General features: G+C 40.0%; 1 protein-coding gene across 2 annotated transcripts; it reads right to left on the bottom strand.

Annotated features, from left to right (window-relative positions):
- Positions 1–804: 804 nt before the first annotated feature.
- Positions 805–17,107, bottom strand: LOC133109948 (inter-alpha-trypsin inhibitor heavy chain H3-like). 2 transcript variants are annotated; one of them, XM_061219730.1, is made up of 22 exons: positions 16,956–17,107; positions 15,917–15,946; positions 14,554–14,577; positions 13,146–13,309; positions 12,849–12,953; positions 11,021–11,183; positions 10,777–10,887; positions 10,098–10,226; positions 9,614–9,730; positions 8,381–8,549; positions 6,899–7,024; positions 6,527–6,708; positions 6,039–6,224; positions 5,467–5,606; positions 5,071–5,231; positions 4,779–4,802; positions 4,156–4,206; positions 3,764–3,877; positions 2,677–2,878; positions 1,916–2,088; positions 1,647–1,758; positions 805–1,494 (listed from the first exon to the last, which is right to left on the bottom strand). In XM_061219730.1, the coding sequence occupies exons 1-22, from the start codon at positions 17,043–17,045 to the stop codon at positions 1,356–1,358; spliced, it is 2,712 nt and encodes a 903-aa protein (XP_061075714.1). In that variant the 5' UTR covers positions 17,046–17,107; the 3' UTR covers positions 805–1,355. The 2 variants fall into 2 exon arrangements, with proteins under 2 accessions (XP_061075714.1, XP_061075715.1); XM_061219731.1 differs by having other exon boundaries at positions 13,146–13,306.
- Between the last annotated feature and the right edge of the window lie 3,534 nt (positions 17,108–20,641).

The following is a 20,641-nucleotide window of genomic DNA, read 5'->3' as shown; positions in this document are numbered from 1 at the left end:
TTTATTGATATGATCCATTGTCAGATTAATCTACAAGGCCCAATCTTATTTTAGTTTTATTTGTTACTCTTAGCACTTGAAACTAAACTTGGTTATGAGTATATTGAAAGCTGATTGTACTCTTCAAGGGTTCTGAATTTCTGTATGTTTACACTAGGACTCGGAACTGTACTGTCCTCTCAGGTCCTCTTTGCACTTGTTCTTGTGTTTGATTTGCACTTTGTTGAATGTCGCTCTCGATAAGAGTGTCTGCTAAATGCCACGTAATGTAATGTAATGTAATATACACTTTGTTGTACGTCGCTCTGGATAAGAGCATCTGCCAAATGTCTATAATGTAATAATGTAATGTAGTATGCATGCATGCACTCACAAACGCAGGCTATAAGTGGTCCCAATCTGTTAGGACTGACTGGCTGTGCATTAGATGTGAGCTGCGTAGCAGGGGTGCAAAGGTAAACTCCACTGTTCTAGCATCACAGAGTGTAGCACATCTGCCCAATGTGCTGGAGTGCCAAGCCCTTGGAGATTACATCAGCTGCAGCTCAAAAAGCATGTCAAGAAGGGATTCCACTGCCCCCTGGTATTTCTGAAAAGCACTTGTGGGTTTTGTTTCATCCACACTATGCCACAGAGACAGGCTGTGTTGCACAAACCTTAGGGCATGTAGTCATTGTAATACTGCCACTAAAGCCAACAAATTGCATTAATCCAATACCTACATGAACGCACACAAACTTTTGGCCCCTCAGAATTATTATTTTCTTCCTTTTTCTTAATAAAAATTTAGGAATGAGAAAATAATTATATATTTATACATATCCATGCTTCCCTTTATTTTTGTGATTGCAAACAAGTCAGACAAAGAGAGTTCATCATCACATTTCTTTGAGGTTGTTTCCATTGAACCTGATATCTGCCGATTAATGACATGATAAGGTGCAGAGGAAGACAATGAAATAGATAGTAAACATTTTCATACTGTAGATGATAGTATGCTGGCCTAATACACTTTAATCTTTTGTCCCTTTCACCAAATTACAGACCCAATGTTAGCTTTTCAGACTTTGATTAACTGAGTCCTTGTCTATGGCAAAACACATTTTAAGAATTTAGGAAATCCTTGTGCAAAGCTATGTGTGATCGGAACCGAACTAACAAATTCCGCCAGATTTATCAAACACGCGTAGACACAGCTTTTTTTTTTTACAGCTTACCAAGTAATCGCACATCAAAGGTGTGTGTTCACAAAGTCTTCAAATACAGCAGAAAATGGAATGTAAAGAGAGGTCATCCATAGCAAAAAGCCTAATGCAGCGCTCATGTCATATCAGAATGAAATGATTTGGCGCAGCTTAGCTGGTTTTGAATATTCCAGAAACAATGTAGTCACTGGCTGTGCCTTCTATGAGTCCTGTGCCGTTGTTGTGAATGAACCAGCATGGCACACGTTCCCCGTTCTTCACATCCCAACGGAAGTCCCGCTGCCAGCCCCTGTACCACAGAGCCACACAATGCATGTGAATAACAGAGATTCCAAAATGTAGTATTGCAGTCTGGTTGTGTGTGTGTGTGTGTGTGTGTGTTCGTATGTGTGTGTGTGTGCACGCACCTGAATCAGGGATGTTTGTGTAATTTTTTGTTACCTGGTAACAGAGAGTCGGGATCCCTTCACTGTCATTGTGGCATCTGGTTTGTCTGGGGAATCTCCATGATGAAGCTCACCAATCTCAAAATGCACACCATTGTAAAACTGGCCTGTATGTGGGAGAAAAAGGTTCAGAGACTTATTTTTACACACAGACTTATTATGTGTTATTCAACTAAAATAACATTGAAAATCAGTTCACAGTGAGCTACAGATGTACAGGCAGGATTCAATGACTCCCCAAGCTAGCCCAGCCCCTGGTCTTACCCAGTAGGCCATGAACAGCGGGGGAGAGGAGGTGGCTGTCCAGGGTGTAGAAACCCAGGTAATCCCTATGGTACGGATGCTTCTCCCACACCTTGTGCAAGATAATGATGAACTTCACCGAGTCCTTCAGGGCGACAGTCAGACTTCGGTCCTTTGTCACCTGCAGGTCAATGCTGCAAGACAGAGCATTGTAGTTCATGTGATTCACATGATGGTGTATGGCCATGTCACATTATTAAATATTTTTTGTGGGTGCTGGATGCTGCTTAAATAACAATATTGTGCAGAAGTGATCATTTTGTGGACTCATCTCCATTTTTCATACGTCCTCCTTTTTGTTTTTAATGTTGTTAGAAGTGCCCAGTATGGCATTTGTTTAGTGTGTTATATGTTGTCCTTTCAAAATTAAATGAACTGCTCTAAAATGCACAAATGACAAAAGATTTTTGGGGTGGACTGATGACTAGTTTGGCATAGGTCAGACAACATCTTCCTATGACTGGGTTGAGCCCATTAGTTTTCCAGTTTGTATTGTAGAAGCGTCCTTGCCTGTATCTCGGTTTTGTTTTACTTACATACTCCACACAAACAAATCCTTTGTTAGACCTTAATCTTTTGGCACCCACATAATTGCACTCATCTTTGGGGTCTAAGGGAAGGCTCAAATAACTGTCCACCAGAGCCACTTGAAGGACATGGTGTTGGACCAAAGTCTGTGCTTGCCTGGGAAGACTGGTGAAGAACTTTTACTCAATGCTCACCTGGGCCACTTGAAGGATTCAGTTGTGGACCAGGAGAGTGAAGTCTGTGTCCCGCTCTGTAAGACTGTGATACTCTGGGTGGTCACCTCCAGCTGGAACCCAAGCTTCTTGTGAAGGATCCCAAACCGGCCAAAGTAAGTATTAATTCTGCTCCCAGGGTCTACCTTCTTGTCCCCAATAGTCTGCGCATTGACCACAATTCCTGCAGGGGGTTCAGGGGTCACAGGGCACACATCAGGACTGCATCTCTCAATTGTACCCAGCAGCGATGTGTATGTTCAACCCACCATCAAAATGGCAGCACAACCGATGCAACCTTACCATAGCAGGTTAACAGTTTTACTGAATAAGCCAAGTTATTCAGAATTACAATCATTGTGAGTACACAAAGTCAGATGGAATGGAATTTTTTGTAGTGATTTTCTAACTTCATGGCCTACATTCTGCAAAACCGCACTGTCCACACCACATGCATTCTATACAGGAATGACGCAAATTGCATCTCCCCACACACTCATTTCATATACAGTACTGTGCAGAAGTCTTAGGCACCCTAGACTTTATTATATATATGTTTATTTTTTGGTGTGTGTTAGTATAAAAGAACACATTTGAGATTTACAAATATTCATTTTCCAAAATATTTAATTTAACAGACATTTTGTATTTCATTTTAAAAAGTAACATATTACTGTAAGCAATTGACTACTTTTTATATAAAAACTTGATCAAGGCTGTCTGAGATCAGAAGCAAGGAGCCAACCAAAGTCTGCAGAAGAACTGGCAAGTTCTCCAACATGCTTGGAACAACCTCCCTGCTGATAGTCTTATAGAACTGAAGGACAGTGTTGGCTATCTCAGAGAAGTGATGCAATTTTAACACCGAAGGGTGGTCACAAAAAATATTGATTTGATTCAGTTTTTAGCTATTCTGCCAAATTACTAAAATGTAATGTAAAATGTATTGTACATTTATGTAGGACCTTTCATTGAATTTTTTTGAAAGAATGTTTTCTGTACAGAATGTTATACAGGTGCCCAAGACTTTTGCACAGTACTGTACTACTGGTTGTACCCCTGATCTCACCTGGCAATGGGTCTTTAACCAGATTGAAGATGGTTCCAGGCGCATCGTCAATGTTGAAACACAGAGAGTCATTCTGTTCTGGCACATTGATGATGAAGTGGGGGTCACCGTCCACTGGTAATTAATATCAGAAAAGTTCAGGAGTTGCAGCTCCAAAACAGCTCATTCTAATGTAGACAGGCTTGCTCACTTCAAGCAAGCTGTCTGGTAAGCTCAGTTGTTGTATGGTATTTGTGTTTTGCCATGGATGGCTAAACTGGTCAGATTACATAATTCATACTATTGTATTTCACCAAATACACAATAGCAAAATATTTGATAATGTAGCATGTGTAACCTTACAATAATATTTAAAGGAAGTAAAGGAAAGGAAATCCCAATTGTGGACGTACCGCTTGTAACAGGGTTGTAATGATATGATGGGCTTGTGTACCTGGTCTGGCCTGGAATCAGAAATGCATTTTTGTCGTTATCACCTTGTGGGACAGGTGGGGATAAGTATAACAGCACATATCCCATCGTATGTCCAACTTCATGTGTCCAACGTGCTAATCCTGCAGGGGCGGCCTGTAGCGTAGTGGTTAAGGTAAATGACTGGGACACACGAGGGCGGTGGTTCTAATCCCGGTGTAGCCACAATAACATCCGCACAGCCGTTGGGCCCTTGAGCAAGGCCCCTAACCCTGCACTGCGCCAGGGGAGGATTGTCTCCTGCTTAGTCTACTCAACTGTACGTCGCTCTGGATAAGCCAAATGCCAATAATGTAATGTAATCCTGAATATTTGGCAACTGACAACAGAAATTTCCATAAATTTAGACTTCCTTCCTAAGACTACTGGTCTAATCATGGAATGCACAGTATATTTACCAATTGCCAAGCCAAACTGCTAACATTTGTCTGAATTTGACTGTGATTTCAGAAAACTCCAAAATCTGGTTTGAAAGAGCAATGGACAAAAGTATAAGAATCAAAAAAAGTAAATAGGGGGTGTTTTGTTGCTGACCAATACTCACCAAGAGCTGAATGTGATCGCTCACCTATAAACCAACATCAAAAACAAAATGTCAACAAAACATGCTTTTATCAATGCTTGGGAGCACCAGTCAGAGATTAGACTGTTTAGATATGAAGATCATGAACAGTTAACCAACAGCAGCCTGAATTGGTTGTAATTGTGACCCTATGAATTTCTAATGCCTCTCAGTGATTTTGCTTATGAAAGCAGATTACACTGTAGCTCAACAGTCTGTGAGCATTGCACGCTACTGTGGCTGTTCCGCCTGCCCTCCCAACTCCAAATCCTACCCTCAGTCAGTTTGTCAGCGATGAGTGTGTCCGGTGGGGCCTCGTCACTCTGGGGTTTTGTGGCCACCATGGAGGTGAGCGGAGTGACAAAATTGTACTTCAGGGACATTTCCAGAGCCCGGGCGGTGGCATTCGCCCTCTCGTGTTCTGGGCCACTGTCCCTGTGGAGACACACATCCAGAGAGGGCAGAATGAAGAATCCCTCCATATGACAGAGACATTTCTAATCTGTGAGTTGGTGCCTTTATTTAGAGGGTGGAAAGGGTGGAAAGTCACAGACTTGAAATATGATTTCAAATGTGATACAGTGGATGTGTACAATTCTGGGGATCCGGGTGGCACTCCTGCCTTAGGGCATAAGTAACATGTACTGTTACTACAGCGATTCATACTGACTTCTTGCTCAGCAACTGTTGGATTGTGAGGTATGCCCAAAGACGCTCTGTGAAGTCTCCAAAGATGTACTTGTCATCAGGGAACACCACACTCCAGTCCAGGGTGTTGGCTTGACCCTTGTAAGAGATATCTTCTTCCAACTGGGGAGAAAATTATCATAAAGTCTGGGCATTGTGCATTATCATGGGGAAGTAAATATAGTGGTGTGTAGAAGGGGAATTTATTTTAGGGTGGTGTTGAATATGATGCAAGATAATGTATAGTGGTGGAAAGCACTGTAGAACAATAAGAAAATTAACTAAATATATATTTTCTTTTCCTCCTTTCCTGGAATGACCTGTTTCATGACTTGGCTTCTGTAAAATACTGAGATTTGGGAATTCACACAAGCATGTGTTCTCCATGCTCTTGTCCTTCTCAACGGTGGATGTTGGTGACCATCTGTGCATGTGTCAGGCCTGTCTTGCATTGTTTTTACTTTATTCCTTTTTTCATGTCATTCAGTAACATAGGTGAGCATGAACCATTCCCATACACATGAAAACACATAAAACAGTGATAATGTATCTCACCCCCAGTGCTGACACCTCCACCAGGAAGTTGTTCAGTTCAATGTCAGCCAGACGGCCAGCTACAACAATCTCAGATCCATTGAAGAGCTGCTTGAAGTGATGGTTGGTCAGTGAGTCAACAGCATTCTCTGGATAATGCATGTTTACCTCAGAGAGCAAAGTGCTGGCTACCTCAGAGTAGAAACCCTAAAACAGATAACTGTTTGAGAACAATGCATCTATGAGCTCACAATCATGCACACACACACGTATGCATTCATGCACAGACAAAACATATACAGTATAGTCCTGAACACAGTGAAATTCTCTGTGTCCATTTAACTCTAAAACAGTTAAAGAATAAAAAATAACACAAAGTTCTTGCAGTATAATTAACTACATAGTAGTACTTTTAAATTAGAGCCCAGTAGGTATACAACAGGATTACAGCAAGGGTACTGTATAATAAAATAAATATAATAATGTAGGGGTTAATAAGGGGTCAGCACATGCAGTTGTAAGGCAGCATCAGAGTCCTCGTAGATCCTTCTGGCCAATCCATTGTTCTGTGTTGCCATCACATTCAAAAAATCATAATCAACATCATAGCCAAATCCAAGGCAGAAAAATGTCATGCTGTCATTCATTGCATTCCGTGCATTCTCCTGGATTTTGTCAAGCCGTGTCTCCCCTGCACACAGGCACAAGCAAACACACACTTAAAAACCATTCCCAATAATGCCATATTTGTATATATACTATTCTTTCATGTGAGTCACATGCTGTCATTGTTTAGTAATGGCTAGTAACAGTATTTTCATGTGTGTTTTGGTTGTGTTGTCTGACTATGAGAACATCAGTGTTAATACACTTGAACATACCGGAACTAGGCTGCCCATCTGTCAGCAAGATAACCATGGACATACTCCTTTCAGGCAGCTTGTTGTTAGCCTTGTCTTCTAGCAACATTTTAACTGCATCCTGCACACCATCATTGATGTTGGTATCTAAGGGAAGATGGAGGAGGCACATCATATGACTTAAATGAAAGCCATGCAGAGAGACACACAGCCAAAAGCAAAAGACATAAAGACTCCTCTGAAAAATGTTCAATTACAGCATCTACTTTTATTTTTTATTGCCCGGTTATACGGGGGAGACTTCGGTGGTGTACACTGTACCCCGAGTGTCAAAAAGTTAATCCTGTGACCATTCCAAAAGCACCTTTATATCCATTACCTTAATAGAGGTGCCCTTTGAAAGAATTGGCATGGATCTCATCGGACCATTAGAGCAGAGCACAAAAGGATATCGCTTTGTGTTAGTCCTATTAGACGATGCCACCCGATATCCGATATCCCCCCGCAATACATCTGCTAAGACTATTGCAGAGGCCCTGTTTCATTTTTTTAAGAAGACAATGCTTTTTTTGGTTTTCATCCCTCTTCTCTGTGTCAACGAATAAACACGGATGAACAAACGCCATAGAATAAGCCATAATTGAACTAACAGCTACAGATGTAAAACACACAGAAATTATTTGACAATTGTAGTACTGTAGCATTCAATTCCATGCGGTGTTTGCATTCTTAACCCTCCAAAATGGGCGCAGATTGCTTGCTAGTACGACTGTAGCTTGTGGATTTCAATGTAAACAGCGTATTGTAATATTTGGTGCAATGATGTATTGCTTTATTTTTATGTAGATACAGAGTGGAAAGCTACGTTCAGTTTGCCATACTTCGAATTTGCGTGTCAACGAATAAACACGGATCTTCTGTGAATCTTAGGAAACGACATAACTTACAATTACCCATAAGTCAACCAACAGCCACAGAAATTCTTTGATAACTCTAATACTGTAGCATTCAATTCCCTGTGGTGTTTGCATTTTAAACCCCCTGAAATGGCCAGATTGCTTGTTCAAACTACTGAAGCTAGTCGATTGCTAGTTTAGAACCGCAATAATACACATGCATTTATTTTAAACTGAGCTTACAATTTCACCTTCAGAAAAAAAAATCGGTTATCGGTTATCAATTATCAATTTTTGGTAACCGGTTACAAATCAGTTTCGGTTAACCGGTTAACCGTTCACACCCCTAGCTTTGGCCCTCTCCCCTTGTAAAAGAGGCTTTAATTTCAATGGGACTTTCCAGTCAAATAAAGGTTTAATATTTACTATGATAGTAAAACCAAAATGTCAAAGGATCTCCACTTCAACCACATGTCAATTGCTGATCACAAAAAATTGTAGAGTAGAGCCAAATCAAGACAAAAATATGTCTTGGTCCCAAACATTATTGGAGAGCACAGTATATACTTATAAAAAAGATATTGCTAAAGGATTGATTCCCACTCACATCCACGGATATCAATTTTCCTGACATATTCCTTTGCCTCTTCAACATTCTCTTTCGTGGCCTTGATCAGGGATGGTTTCATTCTTTCAGTAAAGGTGGCAAATAGGACTATACCAAAGTAGTCCTCTTCACTGAGATCATCCAGGATAGTCAGCAAGGCCTCACGGGTCTGAGGGAGTGACAGAATCATTACTGAGGGACCCTCTAACACCTGACGTGCATTTAGTTAACACCTAACATGCAAGTCTAAGACTGAGGGAAAGGTTGTAAATGTTTACAGTGGTACAAAAGCATCTTGTGTGCTTCAATGGCATTAAGACCACCTCTCCCCCCACACACACCCCATAGTTAAGGGAAAACAACATCCATGTTCTGCAATGGCCATCTCAGTCTCCTGACTCAAATCCCATCAAATACCTCTGGTCTGACCTGAAGAGGGGATATCAATGATTCTGAAAATTTCTGCAAGAGGAATGGTCAAAAATCCATCCAAATGTTTTCTCTAAATGTATCACAAATTATAGGAAAATACTGATGGCGGTCATCTTTGCCAGGGGTGTTTAAACCAGAGCTGTATTAAACCAGGGGTGAGAATAATTTTGGCACCTATGATTTGCAGAAAAAAATTATCATTTAATAGTAATTATATACACTATTAAAACAATATTTACACTCAGTGAGCACTTTATTAGGTATTTATTAGACTTATTATTTAGACTTCTACTGCTGTAGCCTATCCACTTATGATGCATTGTGTGTTCATAGATGCTCTTCTGCATACCACTGTTGAATACATTTAAAAAAAACATTTTTCCACATCAACTCAATATTAGCATTGCTACACTGGTTGCCTGTTTCTCTTTGAACCAATTTTAAAGTTGTATTAATCACATAGAAGGCAGCAAACTTTTAACTCCCCATTGTCCTCCAAGGCCCCTCAGCTCTGCCAGCTCTGGACTTTTGGCTGTTCGTTTGCCAGTTCTAGAGTAATTGACATTAAAATGAAGAAAACCCTTGGCTCTGGAACAGCCTTCCATACAATATTAGGTATGTAATATTAAGTTTTAGTAACCTAAAAACCTATTTAAACAAACCTGGTTTCTGTAATGACTGATAGCCATGTGCTGTGCATGTAATGATGCATTTATTATCACCTATGCTAAAAAACCCAATAAAACACTTCCATAACACAAATCAAGGAGTGTCACCTTCTCCACATGCAAACTGACTCACCTGTCGCATTTTGTTCCCGCTCATTGAAATACTGAGGTCTATCACAAAAACAACGTTCTTTGGCATATGGGGCAAATCCGTGGGGGCAAAGAAATGCACAAAGTACCCATTTACTATCTGGGAGAGGTACAAAGAAGGATTCAAGAGTTACTATTTGTCTGTCAAAACAAACCCACTCACAATACCAATGGAAAATATATTCATAGCATTTTGCCTACTCAAAATTAATATCGCTGAAGATGTAGATATTTGGGGATTACAATTCTCCATGCTTAGTGTTCAGTTCATATCATAAGTTCTCATCTATAGGAATGAATTTGACCTATGTTGAGGACACCAGATTTAGCAAAACATATTTAAAATAAAACAAAAAACATATTTCATTGCCAGGTCAATCTAAAAAAACAACAACTAATAACAGTATATTTCATTGCCTAATTTTTATATAATTTGGAATCTCTATTATGAAGCACAAGTCACTGACCTGAACATCACCAATGCCTTTCTCTCGATTCACATCATACTTTACAATGAAGTCCCCATCAATCAGGGTCCCATCACAGCCTGGGCATGCCCTCTGCTGATCCAGTGTTGGTGAGAAGGTGATATGGGCCTTGGTTGGGGGAGTGGGGGTGAGGGAAAAAGTAGATTTGAATATCCCTATGATTCGTTAATAAATGTAACAAATGTTAATAAATGTATTGGTCAACACTATTGACCAATAGTCCAAGCGACTCATTTATAAAAAGTGCATATGTTTCATGGATTTGACACGAAATAGACTTGACTGTACATGAAAACTGATCTGAAAATATTCTTATATGCATGCCAACTCCAGATGATGCGTACAAACTTTTCTTTGTAGCCATGCAGTACTGCAGGTTCAACACATTTTTTCAGACCTTGCCAATCCCCTTTCATGTGGTGATGTGTAGGCTATTAGACCACATGTGTCAGTGCACCTTTTGTGATAAACACCGAGATGTAATGCTGTGGGCCATTAAGTGGGGTAGAGCCATATGTTTGGAGGTGAGGCAGGGAGACATTTCACCGACAATATTTTTATTGGAATTGGACGCTAGACTACCAATTATTATTGTGGTTATTGTTAATCCCCTTGAGTTTCTACATAATTTGTTCTCCTTTTTCAGTATGACAATTACCTTAGTGTCAGTGACAGTTTTTTCCACAAGAGGGAGTAAGTCATTGCTGATGAAAGTACCAGAGGCATCCAGAAAAGCAATTCCTTGAGGCTCATAAATGTCTACTATAATCTGTTGATGAAAGACAGAAACATAGTACTCGCATACTCCTGTCAAGGTACAACAAAATAGACAATGGCATATTGCACAGCTGAAGTGCACATTTTCAAATATATGACTATGTCTTTTGCATGGTGTCACCAACCTCAAAGTTCTGGATCAGCTGTTTGGGTTTGACTCTTGTCATGAGCTCATATTTGCCGTGACTGCGCTGAAGTAGCTCTTCATGGGTCAGCGTGAAGATGACTTCACTATTGGCTGCAATGTTCACAGACACAGAGAATTTCTCCATCTTTCTGCCAGATGCCCTTGAAACACACAAACATGGCATGTATAAAATTCTGTGCAAAATCCCTGGGAGGTAGATGCATGCAGCAATTCTTCACCACAATTTGGCACAAACACATATCCTTTGCCATTGATATCTGCCTGAAGTTTGCGACCCATCAGTGTCACCAGACACTGGATATCTTCCCTGGTGATGCACTGTCACGCCTGTACTTTAGCCATCATCGGTTTCAATTTGTTTTGTCTTCAGCAAGTGATATGCATGTTCAACTGGATTCAGGCGAGGTGGTCAACCTTTTTTTTTTTTTGGTTATTTTACAGTAGCAGTGTGTTTAATACTTGTTTCATCTGTCTCAGGTTGAAATGCATGGACCCCAAGAAATGCAGCGCTCTATGGGGGGTGGGGGGGATTATTTGACCAGTTTTAAAACTTTGGCAGGGTTGTAACCCCCCTTTTCCATAAATTACACCCTTACATCAATCCATAAGACCTTGTGCCAGGACTCTAGTTTTTAAAAATACTTTTTAGCCAACTATTATCTGGTTATTCTGTTCTTGAGGATTACCAGTGGATTGCATCTTTTCGTTAATGCTCTTTGGTTCTGCTGATGTAGTCTTCTCTTTATGGCAGTCTGACACATCTACTGTATGCCTACACCCTGGAGAGTGTTCTTGATTTGCTCAAATAAAAATCCCCAGTCTTAGCATTTTCTGTTTCCTGCTTTGTTTTCGTGTCCCTTGTCCTTGTTTGCTTTCCGCACTCTTTTCAGTCATGCATTCATTCATTCATTCATTCATTTCACCTGTGTCTCATTAACCATTTCCCTGCACTCACATCTGTTTGTTATTTCAGTTAATTTGTCTGTGTATTTATACCCGTCTGTTTGCCTAGTTTCTTTGGCAGATTGTAATGTCTTTTGACTGGTCTTTCCAGCGGTTCTCTGCCTGCTTGTTCTGTGTTCTGACCTCCTTTGTGTACCCAAACTTTTTGGATAACCCTTCTGTTCTGTGTTTGATTACCTGCCACTGGACTTTTCTTGGACTATGGATTATGTTTGGTACCTCTGCCTGTTTGGAATGTTTACCCGTGCATGGACTTTTGCTTGTAATAACAACTACGAACTTGACTATCCTTGCTGAAACTGTTTGCATTCTTCAGTTCGGGCACCTGATTTTCCAGGCACCTTTTCGTAAAACTGCCTCGACATACTGTAGCTTAAAAAAAAACAATGTACAGTGCTCAATTTTGGTGATATTATCATCAATTTTGAAAGGGGGTTTGTCCAGTGTTGTGGCTTTGGCTCCATTTTTTTCCAAGCACACAGGATACAGCCACAATAATATGTATCAGCTCAAAAACATCTCAGAAAATCATTTCAGTGAGAAAACAAAAGTCCACTTCCACTGTGTTTGAGCTTGTGTAGCTTTGTTTTAGCAATACGTAATTTCATGGCTTTAACCATGAGGGAATCATTTACAACCAGCAATTAATATCAAAAATATAATAATAATAAACTTCATTTGCCCACTCATTTCATACATTAATGCAAATATATAGCCCTCCCAAATGTCTTTTGTGGTTAGCCACTCGATTTTATTCATAAGAAGACTTTACTTGGTTTCTGGATAATGCTACCACACGGAAATGTTGAATGAATTTGAACAGATTAAGTGTGTTATCTTACTTGACCAATCCAGCAGTTTGTCCTTTCGAGACTGCAGCCTGATATTCCTTCTTGGCCTTCGTTTTCTCTTTCACCTCACCCAGATACAGCTTTCCATCAACCTCCCTGAAACACACACACAGTGAGAGAGAGAAAACACCATCAAACTGCGCTTAGCTGGAATTTTCAGCAGGGGAGAGTTCAATGGAGATTTCCTGCTAGTCTAATTTCACATACTGCTTGATCCCTTCCATTATTTGAATTATAAAGCCATATACTGTACATACTGTATTTTATGGTTTACACAAAGTCACTGACATGCTGAAGTTTGTGATGAAGGCAGTCTTGGGAAGCTCCACATTAAAGAATACTTCTTTGGATGAGTTGGCTCTGTTGATAGCAGTGGAACTCATGACAGTGTGGGCAAAGTGAGATGCCACCTTAGAGACCACTTTCACACTGCGTACCACCACCTTGCCCTGCTTACAAAGAGGGAGAATCATTCAACAGTACAATCAATTGTAATTTTTGTTTTAGATTATGAAGTCATTTTGCTGTCTCTTTCACTTTCAAGCCTCTTGATGTGGTGCATCATTGTGCATTGCTTTTTATCACTAGATGACATTGGCTCAGGCGGTTAGAACAGTTGTATGGCGGAGAGTTGCCGGTTTGATCCCGCCCTGGGTGTGTTGAAGTGTCCTTGAGCAAGATACCTAACCCTGACATGCTCCTGATGAGCTGGTTGGTGCTTTGCATGGCAGCCAATCGCTGTTGGAGTGCAAGTGTGTATGAATGGGTGAATGAGAAGCATCAATTGTACAGCGCTTTGAATGAATATAAATATATAAATACCAACCATTTACCATCTTACTATGTTTTGATTGATCTTATTGTGTTTTATATGGAAAAGTATAGCTCTTTAATGAAGATAAGGGAACTGCAATCAATTTTGTTGAAAAGGCTCTACTTAACAAACTTTTCCACTGTCCCTCATTGTTGATTACATATACAGTCCCCTCAAAAAGTATTGGAACAGCAAGGTCAATTCCTTTGTTTTTGCAATACACTGAAGACAATTGAGTTTGAGGTCAAAAGATGTATATGAGATGACAGATTGGAATTTCAGCTTTTATTTCCTGGTATTTTTACCAAGATTTGTTTAACAACTTAGAACATATCACCTTTTGTATCAGACCATCATTTTTTTAGGTGAGAAAAAGTATTGGAACAGGTGTTTCTTGTTGCCCAAATATGTCCTGTTAGATTGATTGTTTAAGCAATAAATAGTTATGAATGTCTACTCTTGGTTTTAGCCTTGGGTTTTGCCTGTGAAGACTGCAAAAAAGACTGGCTGTTCCAATACTTTTGGAGGGCAATGCAAATTTAGTAACTATGGTATCAGGTCTCTCTTTTTCTTAGATATACCACATGTAAACACTGAGCTGAAATAGGATTTCAGTACTCTTGCAAAAAAAGGAATTGGAATCACCTGATGTATCACTAGATTTTTAATTGATTTTCTAAATGGTGTACGAATGTAATTGCTTCATTTGTATGCTATTTTACTACTGAATGTTATTGTGTGACTGAAAGCCTTTATAGTTGTTTTATTTGTTCGCACAATTCAACAGACTACCTGCAACATAAAAGATAAATAAATAGATACAGTTGGAGCCATGAATAGATTAAAAAAAGAAGAAAAAAAAGAAAGCTTAATAGTTCTTACCTCTTCACTGTCAGGGCTTCGCTTCTGCAGAAAAACAATGAACAAAAATGTACAAAACAAATAATACAAATACTAGCACACTATATCAAGACATAGACACATACGATTTGTGAATAACATCTGTTGCAATGGCGGCAGAATGGGTGGTGCTACTGGCGCACCACCTGGTGAATGAATATATATATATATATATATATATATATATATATATATATATATATATATTGCAATGATCATTTGTGAATTTGAAGAGCTTATTGTGAGTTTCTCCAGCTGTTGAATACAAAGCAGTCCAAAAACATGAACGTAAATTACGAAAACGACAGTCAGCACCAGTAAGATTTGGGTTGTTCCGGAGCCTATGCGCCTTTGTTGTTTGGATTGTATGAGATATGTTTTCCAGACACTATGCCACATAGGCATCAGTAATAAGGTGTTGAAGTCGGGGCGGAGGTGTAAAACCCCACGCTAACCCAACGACGGAATTTAGTGAGGGATGAAGGTATCAGTGTGCTTGTCCTTCTGGTGTTGCTGAAAGAATACTAATACGGTTAAAAATTAGTGGCCCCTATGTGGAGATTCTAGATCAGCCAATAAATAAACCACGATACAAAGGCAGTAGTACCACTCTGCCTTCCGCCCTTTACTGGTCCGGGCTGACCAAGAATCTCCACAATCGGGCCAATACATTCACCTTCGTTTATCTGACTCCATTAGAATAATAATTTAGATTAGTTGTCCCCATTTGGTGGATGTCTTATTCATAATTTTGACTTGATCGCTATAGGAATCCTGTACTGAGAAGAACTCGTTGAACAATCCTCTGCTGGTACCACCGCATGTCACATCGCGCGTTATGTGCACGCCTCACAAACTGACTAGCTATCTGTAGTCATTACAGAGGTCGCAGGAAAAGCTACTCTCGGGTATATCTGTTTACAGCCTAGGGACCCAAGCAGACCAACATAGCTATGGCTGTGCTCGACATTAATTAACTACCATGCGGAGGCGAGGGATTTACCATCATAGGCCTACGGGTGCTATACGCTGTGATACAGTGAGCGGAAATTATTATTCTAATGGAGTCAGATAAATGAAGGTGAATGTATTGGCCCTATGGTGGAGATTCTTGGTCAGCCCGGACCAGTAAAGAGTAGAAGGCAGAGTGGTACTACTGCCTTTGTATCGTGGTTTATTTATTGGCTGATCTAGAACCTCCGCATAGGGGCCACTAATTTTTAACCCTATTAGTATTCTTTCAGCAACACCAGAAGGACAAGCACGCTCATACCTTCAGCCCTCGCTAAATTCCGTCGTTGGGTTAGCGTGGGGTTTTACAGAGTGGAGGTAAAGAGGAGAGTACCTTCAGCTGCCTTGTCTCAACCTTAGCATCCTGGAAGAAAAGGTGGAGCATTGTTTAAAAAAGTTTCATTTACAAATGATTTACATTTTCAGCCCCATGGCCCAGCTCGATACAGTGGCTTCAGAAAGTATTCAGACCCCTTCACAATTTTCCCACTTTATTATTTGTAGATTTCATTTAAATTGATAAAATTGCCATGTTTGCCCATTATTCTATACTCAATTACCCAGTATGACAAAGTGAAACACCTTTTTCAACATTTTGACAAATTTATGAAAAAAATATTTTTCCAAAAAGTATATATTAATTCAGTGCTTTGTACAAGTCCATTTGGGAGCAATTACAGCTTCCAGTCTTCTTGGGTAAGTCTCTCCAATATTTGCACACTTGGATTTCTCTCAAGCTCTGTTAGATTGTGACCTGCCATCTTCAGGTCTCTCCACCAATTCTGCAGACTCCACAGTTCTTTGGGGTTTATGTCTTGACTTTGGCTGGGACATTCAAGGACAGTCAGAGACTTGTTCCAAGGCCACTCCAGCATTGTCTTAGCTGTATTCTTTGGGTTATTGTCGCGCTAATAGCTGATCCGTCTCATAATAGGCTGAATACTTTCTGAAGCCACGGTAAATACTGTCACATGTGAGCCCCAGCAGGAAGATTAAAGATAGCTCATATAATTAAAGAAAAAAGCCAGAGACACCACTTTACCTGTTGCAATGTGATATTACAGTCCAGCACAATTCCTAATGTATAACAAATGCCTAAACGATTATGCTTTAATAACTTATAGATTATTGCAGGCAATGGTGCTGTATGAAAGTAAGGAATGGGAACCACTTTGTGATCAAGATTAAAACAAGCCAACAGTGCAACTAGAAACCTGCAAACAGGCATGCTTATGGTGTATAAAAAAATATATCACGTTACACATGACACTATGGACGCAGTTTAGTCAATACAACCTCCCTATTAGCCCCAAGGTAAGACTATTTACAGTACATAAATAGAATGACAGGAAAGACAAAGGACAGAAATTCACCTGAGACAGGGTGTCCTGGGAGATGATGAGTGCCCCATGGGTAATGGTGGCGATAAACGCGTAGAGCAGCACAGTCCTCAGACCCAACATGATGAAGTTTGAGAACAGCACTGACCAACCCCAGCAGAACTCTGTGTTAAAACCTTATGTGCTCTCAGAGAGAGGCGAGTGGGTGGGGTGTGTGGGAGGAATCAGTAGGCCTATGAGCTGAAGACAGGAGCAATGACCAGCAGACGTGACCTCAAGCCTGACATAATTGCAAGGCAAGAAAAAGAAAAAGAACAGTACACAGAACATGTCAAAAGTGGATGGGCTAAATCAGCAGAAGTAAAAAAATAAGTCCAATGCACTCACTGAGCACTTTATTAGGAACATTTTTACTTTATTACACCTACTTATTCATGCGACTATCTAATCAGCCAATTGTGTGGCAGCAGTGCAGTGCATACACTTTGACCATGCAATGATTGTTGGTGGAAGACAGGGATTTGAATATCTCTGAAACTCCTGATCTCCTGAAATTCTAGTTTATATCTCCTGAATAAATATAAACTAGAACATAATGTTACCTTTTACCTTTTGCTCCATGGTGAAATCTGTCCTTTGTAAATAATTGAGATAGATAACACTTTTTTTCTTGCAAGGGCTTTTAAGCAAATAAACCCAAAAAGACTAAAACAGTCCCATTAATAAACACAGCCAAATGTTTAACTGTGTGGTAAAATATACAACTTAAATACATTAGAATGGTTATTTGAATAAAATATTTGCCATACATTTACAATTGACAAAAATCACTGCTGGTATTATACATATATTGTACAGAATTAATGTACTTTATTTTGTAAAGTATATGCCCAGTACTTAAACTTGCATATAAAAATAATTGGTATATGGAGATCGCACATTAATATGCCACATGTGTGCATACGGCATATTGGTGAACACAAACACTGATAAAGACATTATAGTATGAGACATATATTTTCTGAGTTTTTCTTTCAATCCTTCTGCAATCTCTCATCAATCTCTCATCAAGCACAAGAGGGCAAGTTGTGTCCCTGTCTTCAATATTGGGTGTCATACTCTTTGCTGTCTTTGCGTTTAGCAAGGTAACAATTATGCCTGACAGGTCAGTAAGGTACATATTCTTAAAAATATAAAAAACATACCTAAATGAAAATGCCTAAATGACAGCAAGTGAAACTTACAGATTCTAGCAAGCCTTCTGAGCCTTGCACAAACTAATAGGAATGTAAAACCAGTGGTCTTAAGTCTCATCAAGCACTAATGTTTCAAAAGGTTATACAACCTTTTGCTTATTTGCTTGCCAGGGGTAATTTCTGAGCGAACAGTGTTCTCTCTGCTACGAATGAGGTCACATGGATACTGGCCTAAAATCAGACTACCACACCCCCAGCACCACCCTATAAAACACAAGCAGCCTATAGAAGGAATGGAAATTTGTACTCAGTCTGAAAAACCCTTCCTCCTTGCTTCCTGTCTCTTGACCCCTTTGCTTGAAAAGCCTCTGATCTACTGCAATGTAAACTCACCACACTCAACCATAACTTCATTGGTCTTGCTCTTCACCTCTCCCTTCAGGCCCAGTTTGCTCCTGGCCCCTTTCAGGTCCTCCTCTTTCATCACTGGCCTCTTCTTCTTCTACTTCTTCTTCTTCTTCTTCTTCACCTCACCGGGCTGAAGGAAGGAGAGCAGAGGGAAATAGCGTCACCCGAGGCAACTTCTTTTCTGAACCATGTTAATTTCAGGGTTCAGATGCAATGCAATCCCCCAGGATCTGTCGGGGGAGGGCGACTGCACACATTAGCAGATAACAGGACTGCCACTACTGGAGTCTGAACAGGATCGAGCTCAATCATGAAACATCATGGCATTGCGGCCTCTGTTGCAATCAATAAATTGACAATGCTACCAATTAACAACAATTTCTTGTTTGGAACAACTTTAACTGGCAACATAAAAACTTGCATACGGTAGCTGTTTAGCCAATTAATTGAACGTTGACTTGGTCGTAGTCAATTGACCAAAGTCACATTTTCTCCACACCTGGCGGCTGCATTCATACAGTGTAGAAATGCAGTGCTGATAGCCATATTTGCACAATGTCACCATAGAATGACATGACTACGAATTTGAAAAGCAACTTCTCATCAGCTGTTTATAGGGGTGAACTACTCCGGTTAATTTTTCTCAGTCTGTAATTGTACAGAGTAAAATTTCACAAAACGTTAAAATTGTAGAACTGTAGCATTAGGCAATGATGCAGCAAATTAGAGTCCAACATTGTTGCTATTGTTGTTATTATACCTGCAGTGCACACAGCTCACCTCAGACCTGGTTGCACCATGTTTAGCAGCAATAATGGCAACAAAACACTTCCTATAATTTGGTATCAGTCTTTCAAATCACAGTGGAGGAATTAGAACCCACTCTTATTTGCCGAACTTTTTTAATTCAGACAAATTGGTAGGTTTTTGAGCATGCTTCAGATCCTGCCACAGCAACTATATTGGGTTTATATCAGGACTTAGGCCACACCAAAACTTTCATTTTGTTTCTTTTCAGCTATTCAAATGTGGACATGCTTTTGTGTTTTGGGCCATTGGCTTGCTACATAACCAAATTACACTTGAATTCCCTTCAACAATAGCAAGTCATCCAGGTCCCGAGGCAGCAAAGCATCCCCACAACACCACACTACCACCACCACATTTGACTTCTGGTACAGTATGATGTTCTTACTGTGAAATGCTGCATTTCCTTTGCACCATACATAATGGGACCAGTCTCGTCCCAAAAGTGCCTGAATCCCATTTTGTCTCTTTCTGATTGTGAAGTCAAGCCTTAACTGAGTTCTTTGGATTTTCTTATGTGAATTCCTGGATGAGTTTCTGCAGAGCCCTTGGAGAAATTTTGGCATGCCGGCCACTCCGGGGAAGATTCACCACTGACTCACAAGAGCCTTAGAAATGGCTTTGTAACCCTTTACAGGCTGACACATTTCAACAACTTGTTTTCTGATTGCTTTTGGAATTTCCTTTGGCGCAGTGTGCTTGTAGAAACTTTCTGGTAACTTCACTCTGATGGTAAGGTTTAACATGACTGAAGTTTAGATTCAACTGGGCAGGCTGCAGCTGGTTGATTGAGTAAGGGGGCAATTGCTTTTTCACATGGGTGATATGGGTGTTTGACAACATTTTTGATTAAATAAATGAAATAATAATGTGTTTTGTATGAACCCAGTTTCCCTTTGTTGAATATTTGCTTTAAGGTCTGAAACCACTCAGGATGATAAAAATACAATACGAGAGGAAACCAGGAAAGGAGCTAATACTTTTTCACATCACTGCACAAAGATGATTAGTGTTGCTTTTTTAACACACTGCAACAACACAAAGGCAAAAAAGCAACACATTGCTGAGAAAGCCATGCATAATATAATGTAGGCAGGACAGTAACTTGTCCTCAGAGGACCCAAGGAATTGACTGTCACTTACATTGACGAAGGGGACGATGAACATGACGATGGCCAACTCCAACTGTGTGTTCTTTATAGGGTTCAGAAGTGCCAGCTAGGACACACACACACACACACACACACACACACACACAGGAAAACACAGACAAACAAACAAATACACAACAGCATAGATATACAAACA

Source organism: Conger conger, chromosome 14, assembly GCF_963514075.1.
Source record: "Conger conger chromosome 14, fConCon1.1, whole genome shotgun sequence".
NCBI classification, from domain to species: Eukaryota; Metazoa; Chordata; class Actinopteri; order Anguilliformes; family Congridae; genus Conger; species Conger conger.
The sequence above is the reverse complement of the archived record's forward strand: the minus strand, read 5'-3'. Positions and strand labels throughout refer to the sequence as shown.

Bases quoted from the DNA above. Each gene is read 5' to 3' on its own strand.
- LOC133109948 (XM_061219730.1), bottom strand. From the start codon at position 17,045: ATGTTGGGTCTGAGGACTGTGCTGCTCTACGCGTTTATCGCCACCATT. The intron at 7,025-8,380 runs GTGAGTGGGAAT...ATCTTCCCTTAG, and splicing joins GAAAATTGATATCCGTGGAT to ATACCAACATCAATGATGGT. The intron at 2,879-3,763 runs GTGAGATCAGGG...AACCCCCTGCAG, and splicing joins GGTTAAAGACCCATTGCCAG to GAATTGTGGTCAATGCGCAG.